We start from the raw sequence: 21,818 nt of genomic DNA on the forward strand, positions 1-21,818 counted from the left end.
TCTGTCTGGGATAACTGCTGTCTTTTGATTCCCATGTTCTCTTCCAGTGTTTATAGACTTGTTACCTGTGGATAGAGTGGGTTTCAGAAGATAGCTAAAGGATTTTAAGCATGCATCCTTGGATGATAGATGGGGAAGAAGAGAGTGGAAGAGTCCATGTTAAAAAGGCTAATGGGATTATCTTGGTCAAAACTTCTGGTCTTCTCATATCACTGCAAAAAGCAGTGAAGCCCGTTACATGACACTTGTGTGTTAAAAGTACATCATATGTTAGTGGGAGGCAGAAAAGCAATTTTCACCTCTGATCTTTTTTTTTAATAGAGTAAAAGTATCATAGAATTGTAGAGTTGGAGGGGAGCACAAGGCTCATCTAGTTCAACCCCCTGCAATACAGGAATCTTTTGCCTGACGTGGGGCTCAAACGCACAACCCCTGAGATTAGTAGGTGTAGGCAAAAGAGAGAGGGATAATACACATCTCTCACAAGACTTGTTTTATATGTTGATGGTGGTGTGTAAAGTTTTGCAAAACAGGACATCTGATTACTAGGCAAAAAAGGTGTCGAAAGTCAGGTCATGTGAACCAACCCGGACCCTATGCTCTTCATCAGAGGCCCTTCTCCCTGTGTTCTCTCTGACTGAGGTGGAAGGGTGGCAACACAAGAACAGGCCTTCACAGTGGTGGCTCCCCATTTATAGAATGTTGTCCCCAGGGAGGCGTGTCTGGCACCCTCACTATCTGTGATGCAAAGGTTAAATTGGATCATTTTTTTATATACAGTGGTACCTTGGTAGTCCTAATGGCTTGGCTCCCGAACAAACGGTCTTCCGAACGCCGCAAACCCGGAAGTGAGTGTTCCAGTTTACGAACGTTTTTTGGAAGCCGAACGTCCGGCGTGGCTCTCGATTGAGTGCAAGAAGCGCCTGCAGCTAATTGGAAGCCACGCCTTAATTTTCAAACGGTTTTGGGAGTCGAACAGACTCTCGGAACAGATTAAGTTCTAGAACCACGGTACCACTGTATATGTTACATCTGTATTTTAGCTTGCTTTAAACTTGTTTTTACTATTAATTTTTATATGCTACTTTGGGATTCATTTTTTGGGGGGGGTGGAAAAGAGACTAATAAATACAAAAATAATAAAAAGGTGTAATTGTTGGCAATTGCAAGCTGCCTTTTACTTGGGTAAAACTGGCTGATGGCATAAAGGATATTACTCAACATGAGGAATGGACAGGCACGGGGTGTTGACATATCAAATCCTGGATATGGTGTCTCACAAAATCCCATGATCTCTGGTGGGTTAGGAGGGAAATTAGTATACACATTTAGTAATGGCTTGGTATTGAGCTTAATAGATTTAAGAGTATGTGCTGGGTAGCAAGTGATGAGTTACGACTAGCGCATGGTTTTATAAATCATCCCAAGCCATCATATGGGGCAATAGTACAAATTGTACAAAATTTCTAGTGTTTACATCGGTTTTGAAATTTCAGTGTTGTAGTAGCTAATTTCTTTGGGAAGCCAGTACTTTCCTTAAGTGTGCCTGGTGCATAATATTAGATAATCCATGCATGAATGAAACTATGTATGATTCCTTTCCTTACTCCCACCTCCATCACCCCGGTACTGAATGGGTGTGTTTTCCCTTTGCTAGGGGTAGTTTATTTCCTCTAGTTTAGTGAGCTGGCAATTCAGGAGAGGCAAGCAGGAATCCATTATAGTGCAGTACGGCCCACAGTCTCTTGGTGCTTTCCTGGACTGCCACAAAACCTTACTGCTTAGATCACTTTTGGCATCAGTTTAGCCATCCATGCTGCATCGTTAGTGTCACAGTTTGAAAAGGATTAACTGTTGGGAAATAGTTAACCATTCCTGCCATAGGAAAAGTCGCTCACGTTTGAGTTCATGAACTTGGTGTAAATTAAATCATCTCTTTACATGCATGCATTCTGATAACCAGATGAAGGGCGGTATAGAAATTTAATAAAGAAATAATAATAATAATCTGATAATACTAGTTGTGAGTGATATATATTGCACTGATCAGCTGGGCAGAAAATAAAGGATCAGTTTTGCCCAGATTTGGTGACTCTTATGTAAAACTTGATAGTGAAGAACATGAGGATAAAACTTTAAGTACAGAACCATCCTACTTGTAGTTCAAAATATACTGAGGAGGAGAAAAAGCCAACTAACAGCCTGGATCCGCTTCCCCTTTTCTAAACAAATTTATCTGACCTCTGATGGCCGTAGCATTTTTTTTTATTATGTTGTAAAAATCTCTTCGTTAGTTTCGCCTGTAAGAGTAGTCTACAGTGACTACCTGTCAACCATTCGAAGAGAGGAAGCTGTTCTGCACCAGGTTCTGAGAGCAACAATAGTCAGAGCTTGAAAATGTTGGCCTTGTATACGTATATCTGGATTTCTTCACATGTTCCGTTGGACTTAAGAAATGGGAAACTGCAGCTTGCTGGTAATTATGCAAAGCACTGGATTTAGTGTAGCCACCAGATTGGCAGTAAGAATCCTTCTCTAACACTGACCTAGCCAAGGGGAGCAGAACTAGAATAAATCTAGCGCTACCCCTGTTGGGTATTTGTTAGAGGTTTATCTTTATTCCCCATTGTGGAATCAAAGCCCCATTAATTTCACATTGCTGTAAGAGATGCTTAACCTAGGGTATGTTTGTGTGTCTGCATGCATTCCTGTATGTGTTATATAGAGAAAGACAGAGAGAGGCAGGGGGCAGGGACAATATGTTACAGGAATTCAGAGTGTTACTTGGAATGTGGCTGACTAAATGTTGAACCTATTGAATAGAAACCCCTGACATCACTGATGATGAGCAATACTGTCCGCATATCGCATTGGAACCTTAATGTGAATCTTGGCTTGCAATGATGTGCGCATGTGTGAGATCCGTAGGTGCTCAGAAACTGAAAGTCTCGAAACTGCAAGTAGCCACCTGTCAATTTTACACCTAGCAGTGAGTCTTCATATGGATCCCAAACACACATATTTTCCCTGTTCATAGGAATTATCACAGTGCAGCATGTGTGAAGTTGACCTTAGTGACCTGGAGCACTTTGAAAATTGAGATTATGTGGGGAGTTGCCAATAGTATAGATTTTAGTCTAAATGAAGCATTTAGCAAAATTATAATTGTTAGTAGCTATACCTGTTGAGCCATGCAAAGTAGATTCCCCATTGTGCCTGTCCCTTTTCTGGAATTTTGATCATGTGGCTAAAGCCTTTGAAGAAGTTTCCATTTATTTCCATCTATTTGTATGTAAAAAATAAAGGTGATAAGATATCTTGATTTGGAGCAAAGTTCTACTTCGTATATTTACCGTATTTTTCGCCCTATAGGACGCACTTTTCCCCCTCCAAAAATGAAGGGGAAATCTGGGTGCGTCCTATGGGGCGAATGCAGGCTCTCGCTGAAGCGTGGAGAGCGAGAGGGGTCGGTGCCCACCGACCCCTCTCGCTCTCCAGGCTTCAGGAAGACATCCGCAGTTCCCGCAGGGCTGTCTAGGCTGCGGATAGCAGCCTGCTTCCCGGAGTGTCGGGCGCCCTGAAAGCAGAGCGCCCGGCGCTTCGGGAACACATCCATAGCCTAGGCAGCCCTGCGGGAGTTCCCCGCAGGGCTCCCCACGCTGCGGATAGCAGCCTGCCGCCCGGCAGGCAAGGCGCCCTGAAGCAGAGCGCCCCGCGCGCCGGACAGACATCCGCAGCGTGGGGAGCCTCGCAGGAGTTCCCCACAGGGCTCCCCACGCTGCGGATAGCAGCCTGCCGCCCGGCGGGCGGGGCGCCCTGAAGTAGAGCGCCCCTCGCGCTGGGCAGACATCGGCCAGCCCCAGAAGCTCGGGGGACAGCAGGGAGGCGCAGCGCTGCCATCCCGCTGTTCCTTGACCTGGTTAGGTTTCCCCGACCTGCTTTTGGGGGGGAAATAAAGGAAAAAAATTTTTCCTTTATTTCCCCCCCAAAAAACTAGGTGCGTCCTATGGGACGGAGCATCCTATGGGACGAAAAATACGGTAGTTGTTTTCTAAGCTAATATTTTAAGATATATGGGATTTGTGACATGAGTGCCATTTTAAAGACATTGCACTTTTACCTTGTGGTAAGGCAAGGGCAATCGGTTCCATGATTTCCCAGTGATTTACTCATGGTTTTAGCATCCTTTATGTTTGATGCTTAGTGCTGTCATGGCTTACAGAAATTTTTTTGTTTGGGGGTTAGAAATGACAAAGTGGTTAAATATGCAGACACAGGTTTACGTTTTAAAGCTTGGACTGAATATATATTTGTAATGCTGCACTGATGGTACATGCAGAGAACAACAATCCCAGACTTGCTAACATGTGTCGCATCCATGGTGAGTCACAGCAGAGCAATGTTTCTGTGAAGGCTTTCTGAAGCTACAGATTGTTGTTTATCAGTAAATGTTGGTACAAAATATTTACTAATATTGCCCTTCCTTAAGGAAACTTGGCTTAGCTTATTTGCCCCAGGGTCTGTCTCTCTCTCTCTCTCTCTCTCTCTCTCTCTTTCTGTTTTATGTAGGCATTAATCAGGACACATGTCGGCTTGACTACAACTTTTTTTAAGTTAAAATGTGGATCTATTAGTTCTATAGAGGTAGCTAACAAAACATTTTAAGTTCATTCTGCAAGTTAAAGCAGGAATAAAAAAGGACAACTGAGTGTCACAAACAAGACACAAAAAAGGCAGAAACCTCAACATTATAGACATGCAGCCATGCACTGCAACAGCCACCATCACCTGGTGTTCTAGGTAACCAACTGTTATATTCAGAATTTTGGGAGTACCCACCAGAAGGCCTTAAATACAAGTACCATACTTTTTGCTCTATAAGACTCACTTTTTCCCTCCTAAAAAGTAAGGGGAAATGTGTGTGCATCTTATGGAGCGAATGCAGGCTGCGCAGCTATCCCAGAAGCCAGAACAGCAAGAGGGATTGCTACTTTCACTGCGCAGCGATCCCTCTTGCTGTTCTGGCTTCTGAGATTCAGAATATTTTTTTTTCTTGTTTTCCTCCACCAAAAATTAGGTGCGTCTTGTGGTCTGGTGCGTCTTATAGAGCGAAAAATACGGTACTTTAATCTAAGACATCGTTCTTCAACTGGTGGGTTGGAACCCGCTAATGGGTCATGGTCTGATCGCAAGTGGGTCCAACAGAAGCATAACCACCATGCAAATATGTTGTAAAAGATTAAGAAATGGGTCCCCAAATTCATTTTTGGGTTAAAAGTGTGTCCTGGATCTGAAAAGGCTTAAGATACCTGATCTAAGAGAAAGGAGTCCTCCTTGATACAGTGAGTGATCTGGGAGTACCATATACTGTACAAATAAGGACTCATTTCTCTTAGATGAAACTACCTGTATTTTATTTTTTCTGTGTATATCTTAGTGGGAATCCCCCCTGTTTAGGGATAAACCTCTTTCTCTTTATAGGACCAGGACCTTAGTGGAAAACATGCTTTGTAACTGAGGGGTGTATTGATGAGTCCTGGGATGACAGCCAGAAGAAAAGGACAAGGACATAGTCATGGAAAACTAGGAGGAGGAAAGAGTAAAACAGTCATAGTGGGTTGAGACGACTCAAGGGAGATCTAAAGATAGGGTTGAGTGAAGCTGAGGATATAGCTGCCTACCCAAGGAATACAGGAGCAGGAACTGGGAAGTGAAGAACGGTCCGGAACGGGGGGATAGGTAGGGGAATGGGAACCATATTGACTCAGAACAGAATAGCACATGTTTTAAGGAGAGTGGTGGATGTGAGTTATCTGACTTTAAGCTAACACATCTTGTCAGTGAGAACAGGTAGGATGAGCCTTGCTTACGCAGAGGATTTGTAGTTATTTAGACACTCAGTGGGATGATGGTGGTGCATGGTATCTGGTGCTTTCTGCCTAATCCCGAGTTCATGGATTTGGGACCCTTTGTCCATGATATGCTATTGTCGATAGCTTTAAGGAAGTGTGCAGTTTGTGGACTGAGACTTCTTTCCCCCATCAGATTATTGAGGAGGGGTTAAAGGTAAAGGACCCCTGGACAATTAAGTCCAGCCAAAGGTGACTATGGGGTATGGCGCTCATCTTGCTTTCCAGGCCAAGGGAGCCGGTGTTGGTCCACAGACAGCTTTCTGGGTCATGTGGCCAGCATGACTAAATTGCTACTGGTGCATGGAGAGCCGTGATGAGTTCCAGAGTTCAGCGATACCTATTTATCTACTTGCACTGTTATGCTTTCGAACTGCTAGGTTGGCAGAAGATGAGACAGAGCAACAGGAGCTCACCCCTTTGCACAGATTTGAACTGCTGGCCTTCTGATTGGCAAGCCGAAGAGGCTCAGTGGTTTAGACCACAGCGCCACCCGTGTCCCCTTATGGACGAGAAAGGTGCCACTGTCTAAATTCTAAAACATAGTAACTTACCAGCTGCAGGTTGTGAGATTTCCTTTTTTTATTGTTATTGAAATATGGAGATGTAGTGCTTGGAAACATTATTTTGCATTGTTTGTGAGAATGATAGGGTTTCCTTCTTTTCCTCTGACCTCTGTATACTACTGATTGGCTTGTTTTATTTTGACTTTTTTGTTGCATGGGAGACATGATTAGTAACTATTTTTTTTAAATCTTTTTGTGGGCATACCTTGACATTTCTAGACTACACAACAAGTTGAATAGTTGTTGCTCGTTTATAGTACAAGATCCAGACGTCTTTCAGATAAGCACTTTAGTTTCAGGGTTATCCCACTGTTTTTCCAGAACTATAATATTGTTGCTAGCAAAATGCACTTTTAGTGCTATAACAAGGCTGCACAATTGTCAGAGGCGTCTACTGAATAGTTACTGGCTGTAATAAGCAACACAGCTCTGTCCTCTTTCCTCTCCCTGCCCTCTACGCTTACGGTGTCCTGACTTAGTGCTCAACTTTCAAAGAGGACAATTAGCGAAGAGGTAGACTAATCTCAATGCAAAGTTTGGAGGAGTCTGTTGTTGGTTTCTTTAGCAGGGCTTGCTGCTGAAATCAACAAGGGGCTCCTCTGCCTTTTGCCTTGAAATTAGACAATTTCAACTCCTGTACCAGTCCCCTCCTTGTAGGCTTTTCTTGTGCCGTTGGTTGCTATAAGGTTCTACATAAAAAATAATAACCATGCCTTAAGAAGCCACATGTTCTGGTGTTTTCTGTTGGAACGTTGTAGGAATCACGTGATCATTGAGAGTTGCCTTAATATGGTTGCTTTGAAATGGGGTTTAATGAATGAAATGGGAATGGTAAAGGTAAAGGTACCCCTGCCCGTACGGGCCAGTCGTATCCGACTCTGGGGTTGCGCGCCCATCTCGCTTAAGAGGCCGGGGGCCAGCGCTGTCCGAAGACACTTCCGGGTCACATGGCCAGCGTGACAAACCTGCATCTGGCGAGCCAGCGCAGCACACGGAAACGCCGTTTACCTTCCCGCTAGTAAGCAGTCCCTATTTATCTACTTGCACCCAGGGGTGCTTTCGAACTGCTAGGTTGGTAGCCGCTGGGAACGAGCAACGGGAGCGCACCCCGCCGCGGGGATTCGAACCGCCGACCTGACGATCGGCAAGTCCTTGGCGCTGAGGTTTTACCCACAGCGCCACCTGCGTCGCCAATGGGAATTGGCCGTAGTCCTAATTATGCTTGTCTAAACTTCCACTCCTTTAAACTGATTCAGCTTAAATCAGCTGAGTTAGCAAAGATTTTCTGCGGTGAAGGTACATATTTTTTCATTACAGGTTGTTTTTAATTGCATGTGATCTCCCCCTTCCTCTTCCCAGATCTTTCTCACACTTCATAAGCCCATGTTACATATTTGGCTTCAGCTGGTTGAGTCTTTTGCTGCCTGGTGTTGCCACACTCAACCTCTTGCCAGACCTGCTGTGTCCAGACAAGCTCCTGCAGGGTCCCTCTAGTTTCAAAAGAGGCATAACAAAAGGAACATCTGCTCGTCACAGCGCTCCATTAGATATTGTGGAATGGTGCAAAAATCTCTTAGTGTTTGCTGCAATCATGGTTCATTGGGAAGATTTATGTACAGTAGCTCTGCCGTGGCTACCTGCCAATCAGTTTATGGTACAGCAGGGCTCAATTTATCGGTGGGAATGGACTGAAAATGAGAGAAGAAAAGAGATAAATGAATATTCAAATACTGGAACCCGTCTCCAGTAAGGGATGTTATGAAACAATGTATGGGTTACTTAAATTAGTATGGTGCTGTATAATGTAATTGGCAGAGATGGGGGGAAAGCTTATGTGTTGTTGCCAATTCATTTTAAAGGAGTTGAAATTGTTTCTGAATGGCATCTAAAGTGGCATATGGTCTCATGTTTTTATTACGAAGGTGCCAAGTATTAAGTATGTTTGTAAAAATGTATGCTTGTGAAAATGCATGGTTATCATATGCCAATGTGATTTTCAGTGTAACTTTGTGGCTCAAGAGACAGTTGTGTATTAGAAAACGTCTGGTTCACAGCATGTCTTTGTTATGAACTTGGCTAAAAAAAAAGAAGCAATCCATGTATCTTTCCTCCTTGACAATAATAATATGAGGGTTAATTATAATGACCTGTTAGAAAATAAGAATATAAGAAAAGCCCTAGTCTACTTAGATTAATTTTAGTTGGAATTGTGCCAGTTAAATTGATGGTGGCAGTGCTTGTTGATGTACTCGTGCGAGTGTACACATTTGAACAGCTTGATCTTAGGTGCTTTTCCATGGAAGAAAATCTTGCTTTGTTTGGAGTTTCTGCTGTTGGAGTGTTCTAAGGCCAGGACAGCAGTGTAGTTTTATCTCTTTGGAGCTTTTTATTTTTTCAGTTGTTTGGACTTCATACACTTTAAGACTAAACTGAGCCTTGAAAAATGAGTATTGCTGTTTGACGAAGCCATAATAGAAGAAGTGTTGTTAGTCAAAATGTACTGCATGTTTGCGCTTTACAGTGGCACCTCTAGTTACGAACGCTTCATGTTATGAGCTCCGCTAACCTGGAAGTAGCTGCTCCTGGTTGCAAACTTTGCCCAGGATGTGAATGGAAATGTGCGCCAGAGGCCCGTGTGCAGCGGGAAGCCCCATTAGCAAAAGCACTCCTCAGGTTTCAGCTTAAAAATGGACCTCTGGAACGAATTAAGTTCGTAACCAGAGGTAGCACTGTATTGCAAATTAACATTGTACGGTGTTTATCTACGTATTGTATATTTCATCCACAGCACCTGCAAGACATCCAATCAGATGATTGCTGGAGTATCTGGAGGATGATCAGTTTGGCAGTCCGTGGAAGCGAAGTGCATTTTTCATTCTCTCATGTCTAAAATTCACTACAAGACTCTTTATTCCTATACTACTTTGAACGATCATATGATCTTGCTTAGAGATGGCCCTTGTAGAATCAGAACAAAAAGCAACCTGCAGAGTATTGTCGAAAGGAAGCAGATTGCTTTCCCCTCCTAAAGAATGAAGCCTTTGAAGTAGATAAAGAAGTTTTGATGCAGTTCTGTCCCATTTAAAGGAATGGAAGTTTTGCTGTGTGACTTCAGTGGCAAGTGTGCTGTGCGAAATAAATAATCGTGTTGAAGTGGTAGTCTTGGTAGTTCTGTTGGTAGTTCTATTTTTGCTAGAAGTCATGTCTAGGGCTTGCAGCCATAATCCACAATGTACATGTGACTGTTGGGCATGGAGGCCAAATCCATGGTTCACTTTTAACAGTCATGAGACTTAAATTGGCTAAGGCAGGCTTCCTCAACCTCGGCCCTCCAGATGTTTTTGGCCTACAACTCACATGTTCCCTAGCTAGCAGGATCAGTGGTCAGGGATGATGGGAATTGTAGTCTCTGGAGGGCCGAGGTTGAGGAAGCCTGGGCCAAGGTGTCAGCCTTAGGAGTGCTGCTATCTCAGCCTCCAGCTGTAATATGGCGACAATGCTGACCTATCATAAGACTGTTTTAGGGTTTACTAATATAAAGTCTGGGATTCTGCTTTAGGTGTGTATAAAGGCTTCAGCATGTCAAGTAGACATATTTCTTTTTTACTTTGTTTCTTTCAATATCAGACTTCCATGCCATAACACAAACAACTTTTGAATCTCTTCTTGATTTCTGGACAGGTTTGCTATATGAAATGCTGTTAAGGGAGCAAACGTTTGAAGCTCCTGCAGCCACTTTATGCAAAGTGCTGCGTCTGAACATTTATACATCCTCAGTGTCGTGGTACCATTTGATATCATGTGTCTTTCCCATCCAATAACATTGTGGTTATGATTCAGCACTGTGAAGGTTTATCAGACTGGGTGTCTGCCCTCAGCCCATAGATAGAATATGTGTTTGTGACAAAATCTGTTGGGTTCAAACTCTTGACTAGATAGTTTATTGTTATCTTCAGCTGCCTTGGGAGAACTTTGAGTCATGTTGCTGTTTATACCAGTAAGATTTTTTCCTTGTCATGTTTTAACCGTGATTCATTTGAAGATGACTTACAGACCTGGAAATAGAAAGATACATAGCATCCACTTGTCTTCTTGAGTTTCGATGATGATGATGATGAAGATTTGTATACTGCCCGTCACCCAAAGATCAGAGGGTGGTTCACAACATAAAAATACAAAAAGAGAACACAAAATGCATAATACAGGCAACTCCTCGCTTAGGCAGGGGTTACATTCCGCCCCCCCCAACAAAATGCACATAAGTTTTTTTTGGGGGGGCCTATTTCCTGGTGCCTCAAGTATACGCAGTCGCCCATGTGTCAATCTCAGGTAAGGGGGGCGGGATGCTTGTAATAAAATAAAATCAACAAACCAATAAGCCCTCTCCCACAAACACAATTGAAAAGGCATAGAATGTTTAATCAACCAAAGGCCTAAATATTGAGAAACATTTCTGCCTATCTAAAGATATGTAATGAAGGCACCAGGAAAGCCTCTCTGGGGAGAGCATTCCACAAATGGGGAGCCACTGCAGAAAAGGCCCAGTCTTGTGCTGCCGCCCTCCGGACCTTTCGTGGAGGAGGTACACGAGGAAGGGCCTCAGATTATGATTGCAGGGTCCGGGTCGGTTCATATGGGGAGAGGGGTTGATATGGGGAGAGGCACTTCTTGAAGTATTGCATTCTAAATGGGTAAGCTGTCTCTTCCGGTTCTGTGCCCTTTGTAAATGTTAATATTTTGCTTATATCTGCTAAAACGTCTGAAAAACCAGTCTGAAAAGACCATTTTCCAGAACAGATCACAATTTGATTTTTTCTTTTTGTTTGGTAGAACAAATTATTGGCCCACTGCAGGTGTAATGTCTTCATTGGTTAGGCTTGCACTTTTTCCCACTTCTGCACAATTTCCCTTCTCCTCTTCATTTAACATTATGTCTGCATCACCACTACCTGTGGCCCCAGTCTTAACACCAAAGCTGTTTTGCAAATCCTGGTTAAGAGGAATCTGGATAGTATAAACCATCATTAGAGTCTGTGTAGGTGTCATATTAATTCAGTTTCACTTTCATTGAATTCTACAATATACTTTGGGTTGTTAGTGGAAGGGTAGAACCTCTGGTTGGGGACATGTCATGTTCCTTCTGGGGTAGTTTGTCCACCTTTGGTCCCCACTCTGCACTCAGCTCTCACCTGTGGCTCCTGGATGCTGTCAGCATGTGACAGCGACCACACCCCAGGAAACTGCTTTGACTGTCCAGCTAACTCAGGTGAGGGTAGATGATGGGTCTCTGAAACCCTCAATGAGTTAGGGACTTCCCCTACATGCGCAGGCAGGCTCCGGTGGATTGAGCAGATGAGACCAATAGTGGGTCCAGTGGTCGAGAAGGTTTGATTCATGTGCTGTAGAGGGAAATGAGGGGCAGATGGGGCTCAACTTCAGGTGTAAATCCTGAGGAAAAATCAGTATCAGTAAATTGTTTTAACACCTTTTAATATTCTATATTCAAATTGTTGTAATCTGCCAAGGGAGCATACGTTGGAAGGGTGGGTAAGAAATCTAATGATAAAGATAATGATGTACAGTCATTATAAAGTTGTATCTTCTAACTGAAAGGGTTTTTTTAAAAAATAAGCAGTCCAGTTTGAAGTCAACCATGGTTGCGTTTTGGGAAGATACATCAAATTAAGTGTTAGCACCGAGAGCAATGACTGTTAATTATTTTTGGGTGATCAGTGGTGTATAAAAAGGCAATGGTTCTATATCCCTCTTTGTGCTCTCTGAGATGTTACAGCTGTGCACTAAATGTCACAGCTGCGTGATGATGCAAGCTGTCTTAATGTGTTCTTCTTTAAGTGCCAGAGCTGTGCTGGCCAAGGAAAGCTTTGAGGGGCATCAGCAATGAAGCTGATACTTTTTACAAAATGGCTATAGCACCAGTAGTGCACACATCTCCCTTTCAGCTGTGAGCCTCATACAGTTGAATAAATTCTTGCCAATCAAGTTGCCCAAGAATGTTGCTTTGCCCAAGTCACACGGAAGATAAGTGTTTGATAAGAGAGCCTATCACGCTTAAGAGATTGGGGAACACTGCGTCCAGATTTCAAGTCAAAATGGCAGAGTGTTTGTGTGGGTACCCAACAGCAGGAATCTACGACTGATGATCTTGTAGTTACTGCAAGGCACGTTTTAGATCCTTGAGCATTCTAATTTCTACTTTCTCAATCTCTTGGATCTTGGCTGTATCGTATGTGAGCAGAAAGCAAGCTTCTGCTGTGGCTCTTTTCCCCGGCATCCTCTTCAGAGGGTTGTGGGGGCCTTTTTCAAGCACCATGGGCTGTGTTGTCCCAGGATGCAGTGGATGGGGTGTGGAATTGGGTGAAAGAATCTAGTCCTCCACTGATTCTTGGTTGTTACACTATGAGGAGTTAAAGCCTTCTGTGCTTTTGTAGTAGATCTGCTATGGCACACGTTGCCGCAGAACCCTTTTGAAAATGTGCACAGTGTTTTCAACCTTAGAAGATCAAGGACACACCTAGGCCTGTTTCCTGTGCTTATTTTTTGAAGAAACAAAAGGATTTGTGAAACAATAAAAGATTTCTTTAACACTTCGGCTGTGTAGGAATGCTTGTTTAGAATTCTGATACTGATAGGAAACCGCAGCAGCAACCACAACTTGTCGTAAACAACCTCTATAAGTGAAGTATCTGTACCTTGTATTAATTGCAAATTAGTCTAATTAACATTAGGATCATACTGAAAATGAGGTGTGTGGTACTTCAGCAGCTATATATATTTCTTTTTACTTGTTCATGCTGCTGGTGCTGGTTTGCATCATGTGTGACTGTTGAGAGAATGGCTTAGTTGTTGAACAAATCTGTTCCCTAACGCCGCAAACCCAGAAGTAAGTGTTCCAGTTTGCAAACGTTTTTCGGAAGCTGAACGTCCGACGCGGCTTCCATGGCTTCTAATTGAGTGCAGGAAGCTCCTGCAGCCAATTGAAAGCTGTGCCTTGGTTTTTGAACGGTTTCAGGAGTCGAAAGGACTCCCAGAATGGATTAAGTTCGAGAACCAAGGTAACACTGTAATTTGCTTTGAATACCCCATGCCATTTTAGGGTAAGTATTGTGTGTTTGTGTGTGTGTAAATGAAAGCTGATTTAAGCCTGATTCTTACCTGTGCTTTAATATGCCTACCTTTTGGTGAAACATTCAACCACTTTCTTTGGACAGTTTCGTCATTTTGAGTTGGGGGAGGATAAAAACACATCTTTAAGAATATTTTTTAAATGTGACCTAAGTTGCTTCCCCCTGCCCCATTTTAATTTGAAATTAGAGTAATAGTGTCTTGCTGAAACTAAACAGATTTTTACAAAGCAGGGTTATGTGTAAAAGATAGGAGAATTAAGGGAGGACTTGTTAGGGTTCCTAAAATGGTATATTGGTATGGAGAAACTGGATACAGACAAATGTTTTCTTCCCTTCTCATATACACTAAGGGCAGGCAAAATATAATAATATGCAATACATAATTGCATATGTAGCTTGGTTGTTGCAAGGTGTGGTGATGCCTTTTAAAAAGGGATTGACACATTCATGAAGGATGGGTCTGTCATTGTCAATAAGGATGACCGAAAGGAACCCCCATGTTCGCATGCCCCCTAACTAATATTCATAAGCGCCCTATGACTGCAGGAAAGAGCTCTTGCCTTCATCCCTGCTCATGGTCTTCTCAGAAGCACCTGACTAGCCACCATTGTAGTGAGATAATGGTATGAAAATTTGAATTTTTATTGCCGATAGAGTTAAGGTTCTGTAAATGGATGTTTCTCATTCATATTTGTGTTTTATGTACCATAATGTAAACCACCACTGACAGGGTGATCCCTATTAAACACAGGATGTATATATGCTACAGCTCCACATGATGGCAGAAAACGCAGGATGATCTTGGTTTCCTCCATTTCACACTATGCACATTAAAATTTTGCTTCCTCTCTTTCCTGGGCACATGTCTGAAACTCAAGGAAGTCATTAGAAGAGCAAACAGCTACTTTCAATAGGTTGGGGTAGATAATAGTATGAATTGAGTTCTTCCACACTCATCATTGCTGAGGATGCCATAGACATCCTCAGCAATGTCTGGAGTTGTGTTCACTTTGTTCAAACCTTTTAATGGGAACTTTTTCCATTATGCTGCAAAGCCTTGCATCCCTTAAACAAGAATTGGGTGTGGAAGTTTTTTATATTTTGTGCTTTTCAGGAAGCACAAGATAACGTTATTTTTCAGTGTGTGTCATGTGGATATGTTTGCGAATCTGACTTCATCCCTTTGCTCTCTTCCTTCCTGGGAAAGATCTCTCTACATTCAAGGAGCTAATGCATTCACGGCAATATGGCATTGTTAAGTGAATAAAGAGCTGCTTTTAAGGTAATTAAATTTTCACCTCGGTGCCTAATGAGGCTGAAGCATCTTTTGAAAGCTTTGAGCCGCATCAATTTACTGTTTCCAGAGATATCCGTGATACATATAAATAATATAAAGAGAATGAAATAAAAGTTATGTTGTTCTGCTTGTTAAGAACACAAAATGTGAAATGCCAGCAAGAGCCCTCTTTGGGGGCAACAAGTTACTTGTATTTTAAGCCTGCTAAGAAAGGACTCATTGGGCAAAAATACTGTTCCTATGGCCAAAATGCTATCCATGGACTTTGGGTATCTTTGCTTGTTTCCTGTTCAGAATGCATGGCTGCCTTATTTGACTGTGTTGCATCTGCCCTGTGTCTTGTGCATTAGAACTGAGGAAGGAGGAATGCTTGTATCTTTCCCATCATCTTTGTCTTTCCCTTACTGAGGTTTATGAGCAAGGGATTCCCTAGCTGAAATTGCATCTTGGCCCTGAACTTGCAAGGTGGCCCTGGGCAGACCAATATTCTCTTCTTCCACTTCCCCAGCCCACCCAACCTTCCCTTCTCCGACAGGAGGGCAATCCAGACTTCCTTGTTCGGGCCTGCTGTAAGGATTACCAAGACAATGTGTGCAAAACATGATGCACCTGAAATGTATTCGATGAATGCCAAATGTTGTGGTGGTATTGTAACATATCCTGAGTAGAGGTGGTGAAAGGGATGAAGGGCACTAATAAAAAAATTCAGTAAGTTGTATTTTTGTCTCTTGTGATGTGTTGGGAGGTGGAGAAGGTATTATTTTCTTTATTTCCCCCCTCTTTGTTGGCAGACATCTTCTTCCAAAGTACAGTGAAGGTGGGAAAGAGAGTCATTCAGGAGAATGAGTGAACTGGAGCAGTTGCGGCAGGAGGCGGAACAACTCCGAAATCAGATCAGAGTAAGGAGTTTCTTTTTTGATGCTGTTGATGCTAAATAAGTTGGGATCCGTGAACATCTTGAGGAGAACAAAATGGAGTTTTCCTCCTTTGCCTCCTTTCCCTTCCCAACACCTTTCCCTCTGTGAGTTCTTCACTTGGTGGACAAAGCACCATTGGGGGGCTGGTGCTGTATTTTAAAAGCTCTTGGGATACAGTGTTGGGCCTCCTTAGGGTCTCCTCACTGCATGTGTGAATGAAATCAGCATTCATTCCTGAGAGGTTTTCAAAGCTGTCTTGCTCAGCTCCTGTGATGGATTCAGAGTCAACAGGTGCATGTGTGAGCTTTCCCCCCTGTGGCTGCGATGCTCTAGCACAGGCTAAGAACGAACACAACAGCCTGTGTTTATACCCTGATTCCAAGTTCCATTATCGCCCATGATGGGTTCAGGATTGAAGGCTGAGATTAAGGGGTCAGGCTGAGCAAGCCAATGTGTGGTAGTATAATCTCTTTCACACTTGTCATCAGCTGAGAAAGAAAGCTTTAGTCTGTAGGGGCTGTCGTGCAGGATTTTGACTGCACTACAGGACTGAGCTACTTTAAGCCTCAGGTAGTGTTTGGCATGTTTGAACACACATTTCAAGGATAAAACTCACGGCGTATAGAAAGCTAACTGTGCCAAGAAGGAGGAAGCTGGAATCAAGCTCCATGATAACACTGTTCTTCAAATTCCAATTTTGTCTGCATAGATTGATATTTGTTTGTTTTATTTTAAAGGATGCTAGAAAAGCGTGTAGTGACACAACTCTTGCTCAGGTATGTATGCGTGTTTTAAACAAATATTCTACCTTGGCGACTGAAGCCCCCTAGTCAGCTAACTGCGATAAAATAAACAGTTAGGGTGAAATAAAATCAGTATCAGAAACATAAAACAACCAGATAAACTAAAAGACAAAGATGTTGATTCTTGCCTGTGGGGAAATCTCTGTGGGGCATTTCAAGGGAGGGGATATTGCTGTAGCTAAAAGGTTTAGGACACAAAGTCAAGTAGTAGTTCATTTTTATTCACGTGGATGAATAATAACACTGCACCTTGCATAGTTCATGCAATCCATGGGGAGCTTGAAATATCACCTTACCCAGTACATACTCATTAAACTCCAAGGGCATCATGCAGCTACCATCGTTTCAGCAGATCCATTTGTACGATGTCAAAATCGGGCCTTTCCTGTGGAAGCACCTGCCCTTTGAAGCTACCCACAATATATATCAGACTGGCAGCTTATCTGTTGCATTTTCAGTGTCTGCTAAAGATTTTCCACTTTCAACAAACGGAGATATTTATCCCAGCTGATATCTGTAGTGGATTGGAATTGGTTTTATGTATCTGCTGCTGCTGTTTTTAAGTGTGTGTGTGTGTGTGTGTGTGTGTAATTTTTATATATTAAACTGTTCTATATAAGTTTTAAATTGCTTTGAGATGCCTCAATTCATAAACGAAATTGATGAAGCTGCGGCTACTAATAAAGTAATAACTTCCGTGTAAAACCCATTCACTTGATTTCAACCAGGCTTGATTAAAGTGAGTTACTGTGGAATATGCCTATTACTTAATTGCACAATGCTCGTTAAATGGTTACTTCATTATCAGAAGCCCTGTTACCTCCTGGTTATAGACTTGGGCTCCTTCACACATGAGATATGTACTATGGGAGCTATCTGCTGCAGTTCCTCCTAAAACATGCACCAGAAATCTTCTACAACATGCTGAGTTTCCACGTAGAGATTCAGTCTGGAAGCTGGAGCCTGATAACGTTGATGCCAGATCTCAGTTGGTCTGTCCCTTTCCGAATAAGGAAATGCTGCTGTAAGATTCACCTGTGAAAATGTCCTGGGTATTTAGATGTTCTGTAGTCTTACTCTGCCCAGGAGAAGGCTTGGAGTAATGCATGTTCTTCTCCTTTCCTGACTAGATCACCACAAGCCTTGACTCGGTGGGCCGAATCCAGATGCGCACAAGACGTACCTTGAGAGGCCATCTAGCTAAAATATATGCCATGCATTGGGGATCCGATTCAAGGTTTGTACAGAGAGCTGATGTGCATGTCGGAGGATTCTTGCCATTGTTGGGGGAAAGCTGTGTGCACTCTACAGCCCCACATGAGCACCTGCATACTATAAATATATTCATAAATTAAGCACAGCAAACAGCAACAGAACATTTACGTGCTCAAGGAGCCCTTGATCCCCCTTAAAGGCCCAGTCATTTGGTAGGGAGGCTTAGCTATGCCATGGACATGCTTCATAAAATACTAGATTTGAATATATAGAAGTACCAAAAGAAAATACTACTGAAAAAAAGTTTTTTTAAAAAATACTTAAAAACAGATGCAAGCATTTAACCCGTTCGTCCTCAGTAAGCCATACAATCTTGGAAACTCCTTTAGTGGTTAAACAATATATATTTTGGTTCCAGAGTTCTTTCTTGCATCAAGAAAAGGGATGGAACAGTTACACAGGTAGAAGTGGTTTTAATTGTTTCTATGGAAGCCCACATGCCAAAATTAATAAGGCTGCAATCAGCAAGACTGTTTGGGGTATGCAAAAACCTGCACCTTTAATTCCTCCATGAACAAGAAACTGCCATCATCATCGGGAGGGTGGGCTACATTATTCCTACCCGAAAGCTGTCTGGAGAACACATATTTCCTTTCCCTCTACGTAAATGAACAGCTGGCATTACTCCTATGAGAGCATTGCACTTGGGGAACCTGCCATACCTGACCCTGGGTCCTCAGGCCTGCTCTTAAGGGGAGATAACAGTATACAGGAACCCTTTCTGCCCATCTCTCCACCCCTGCTAGAATGTCGGGCATTTGTTTAGAGTTCAGTAAAAGTAAAGCACGATTGACTTTGCAACATGTTGCCTAGACGTCCTCTGCTGATGCGTCAAAGCCATGCGTCTTGCAAGAGGAAAAGGCAAAATCAGGGTCTTGGTGAACGGCTGGATGCATGCACGTGACGCTTACCAAATTTGAAACCTAGCAAAGCAGGCACAAAGTTAACTTGATAATGTCTTTTTTGTGTGTGTATGTGTGTTTTGTGGTTATCTTTAGGCTACTAGTGAGCGCTTCCCAAGATGGAAAATTAATTATTTGGGATAGTTACACAACAAACAAGGTAGAGTTTTTGTTTTTTAAAAAAGTAATCCGTTTTGGCATTTTTTTTATGTGCCTATTGCTGGTGGGCTTGCTTTTTTGTTTCCACTGCTATTTTTATTTTCTTTTTGTTCTCTACCTGAAGTACTACTTTTTCTGTTTCCCCTCTCTATTGACTCTTTTGCTTTTTATTTTCTCCACCCTCCAATTATTCTAACTCTGCTTTCGTTTATTGTTATTTTTTAAACTTACTTACTCAAGCCTCTCATTGACTCTTCCATCTCATTGCTCTTAACAACAGTGGCTCACTTGCTTGGGGAAAACACTGTTGGGTCTCCTGTCTATTTCTGGGGGGGGGGTCATCTGTTGATGTGGGGTTACAGGTTTTTTTTGGGAATGGCAGGTTTCTTTGATATAAAGCAGCTGCATTGCAATCTGAAAAGGCGGTGCTTTTTGAAATATGCCCAGTTCTTAAATTTACCCTATGAGAAAGCAGAAGCTTTACCTTGTCTAGTCTGGTTGACTATCTGTGCATCTGTTCAGCGGCCGGCAAAATCAGCTGCCTCTGATTCCCACTGAGGTCTCTATTTGCTTCTGGACTTGCTTCGGACCATAAAAATCCCAGGTTTGAAAAACTTGGACTCGTTCAGTTTGCTGTGGCCAGAGGGAAGCCAGAAAGCCGTGCTCTGGTGAGCAATATGAGCCTGGAGTTACAGACGGAGGCACCTCTCTGCCTCCCTGTAACTTTCAGTGCTGAGCTGGAAATGTGGCAGAAGTGTTTGGACTTGCCACTCTGCTTGAGGGTTATTTGTAGCACCTATGGAGTGCAGAAGCAGACCTCTCTTCCCCATGGCATACATTGAGTTATTGGGGGGCAGGCCCATTTTCTGCCCACCCCCAATCTTTAGCTCCAAGCTTAGAGCTGGAAAGAGAGCAGGCACTTCTCTCCCCCACCCCAAACCTCATGCTGCACTTCAGAGGTGTAGCACCAAGGTCAAGGGCAGCATCCTGCACACTTCTAGGTTAGGCAGTAGGGGTAGCTGTAATTTGGCAAGCAGAACTTGGCAGATCTATCCACTTTTCTCCATGCTTGCTTGGACGACTAGGGAAAGTGCTTAGTTAATTAATTAAATGATAATAATACAATATGTTATGCCACAGGGACACGGGTGGCGCTGTGGGTTAAACCACAGAGCTAGGACTTGCCGATTAGAAGGTCGGCGGTTCGAATCCCTGCGACGGGGTGAGCTCCCGTTGCTCGGTCCCTGCTCCTGCCAACCTAGCAGTTTGAAAGCACGTCAAAGTGCAAGCAGATAAATAGGTACCGCTCCAGCAGGAAGGTAAACGACGTTTCCTTGTGCTGCTCTGGTTCGCCAGAAGCGGCTTAGTCATGCTGGCCACATGACCTGGAAGCTGTACGCCGGCTCCCTTGGCCAATAAAGCGAGATAAGCGCCGCAACCCAGAGTCGTCCGCAATTGGACCTAATGGTCAGGGGTCGCTTTACTTTTACCTTTATGTTATGCCACAGGGCAGGTTACTGAAGGCTATCAGTAAATTGAGGAAAACGTAGGAGACATTGGAACATAATCTAAAGCAGAGCCAAATGCTTTCAGTGTTTGGGCAAAGTGTATTGACTCCTGTTTTAAAACTTGCTTACAATGTCTGAAAGCACTCCTCTGCTTGCATTTTAATTTTATTGATTTCGTAAAATTTATATACCTGACTGTAAAAACCAAACAAACACCCCAGCAACAATCCAACCTCAAAAGAGGTTTACACAAAGCAGTTTGTCTTTTAGACTGTTCTGTGCCACGTGTTTTAATTGTGATTCTATACTCTGTCAATGTGTCACAGGAATATGTAACTCCAGTTAGTAAATAAAATATTAATAATGACTTGGAGAAATAAAAATACTGACTGACTTCTTTTTGAGGACCCAGCAATTGAGCAGCCTGCTGAGATGCTTGCTTCTTGTTGAGGGGAATATCATAACACCTGTTTAAAATGTTCTGACCTTACGAAAATCCAAGTAAAATTGGGGAAGTTGCAATTTGAGAACATAAATAGATATATTCCCTCACTTCATAATGTTGTTCTCTCAATATTCGCCATGAAATCTTGGTTCTTCATGTGGAGAGCAGGCTCTGTGAATGAAGAGCATCTCTCAGTGTGGCAGTGGTAGTTCAGGCAACCCTGGCGAAGCCTGCATACGGTTCTGGAAGAAGTTTATTCATGCTCAGGGAGCAACTTTTCCCTTCTAACTGTGTTTTTTCCCCTCCCTTCCGCCCTGAAGATGCATGCCATTCCTTTAAGATCTTCCTGGGTCATGACCTGTGCATACGCCCCATCTGGCAATTACGTCGCCTGTGGTGGATTGGACAACATCTGCTCCATATACAACCTGAAGACACGAGAGGGCAATGTACGAGTGAGCAGAGAACTACCTGGACATACTGGTCAGCAGGCTTCTGTTTCTATTTGTTTCGATGAAATGGTGACTTTATTTGAACTTCTGCAATTCCCTAAATTGTGACTTTATTTGAACTTCCCTAAAAGCAGAGGAGTCGAAAGTGAATACATAACTAGATAGATTTGTTGTGGCAGAAACTGTTCTGCTACAACCGGTCATCTTCTATCCTGTCTACTTTCAATGCCAACCCCCCCCCCCGAAAAAAAACACATTTCCCAATTGCTGAGCTAATGTGTCTTATCAGCCAATGTCATTGCCAAGCCGTGTTTTAACCTTATGACTTCATTCTCCCACAACCCTTTTGCTGCAGCTTCACTTCTCCCTTGCGCCAGTGGCACAACCAACCAGGAAGCCACCGTTCATTGCAGCTTCCCATTAAATGCAAACTGGGGAGC

General features: G+C 43.0%; 1 protein-coding gene across 4 annotated transcripts in view; it reads left to right on the forward strand.

The window, feature by feature from the left end:
* The window catches only part of GNB4 (G protein subunit beta 4), a 39,974-nt gene that overhangs the window by 8,021 nt on the left and 10,135 nt on the right, over positions 1 to 21,818 (forward strand). For all 4 annotated transcript variants that reach the window (XR_014547970.1, XR_014547971.1, XM_083613530.1 and 1 more), the window contains exons 2-6: positions 15,709 to 15,816; positions 16,572 to 16,610; positions 17,768 to 17,874; positions 18,911 to 18,974; positions 21,247 to 21,409. Coding sequence is in view for 2 of the 4 variants with exons in the window: in XM_083613530.1 (XP_083469656.1) it covers positions 15,760 to 15,816; positions 16,572 to 16,610; positions 17,768 to 17,874; positions 18,911 to 18,974; positions 21,247 to 21,409 (430 nt within the window). In the remaining 2 variants the exon portion in view is untranslated. The remainder of the gene's footprint in view (positions 1 to 15,708; positions 15,817 to 16,571; positions 16,611 to 17,767; positions 17,875 to 18,910; positions 18,975 to 21,246; positions 21,410 to 21,818) is intronic.

This window comes from Podarcis filfolensis (assembly GCF_964270895.1).
Source record: "Podarcis filfolensis genome assembly, chromosome: 5".
NCBI lineage: Eukaryota > Metazoa > Chordata > Lepidosauria > Squamata > Lacertidae > Podarcis > Podarcis filfolensis.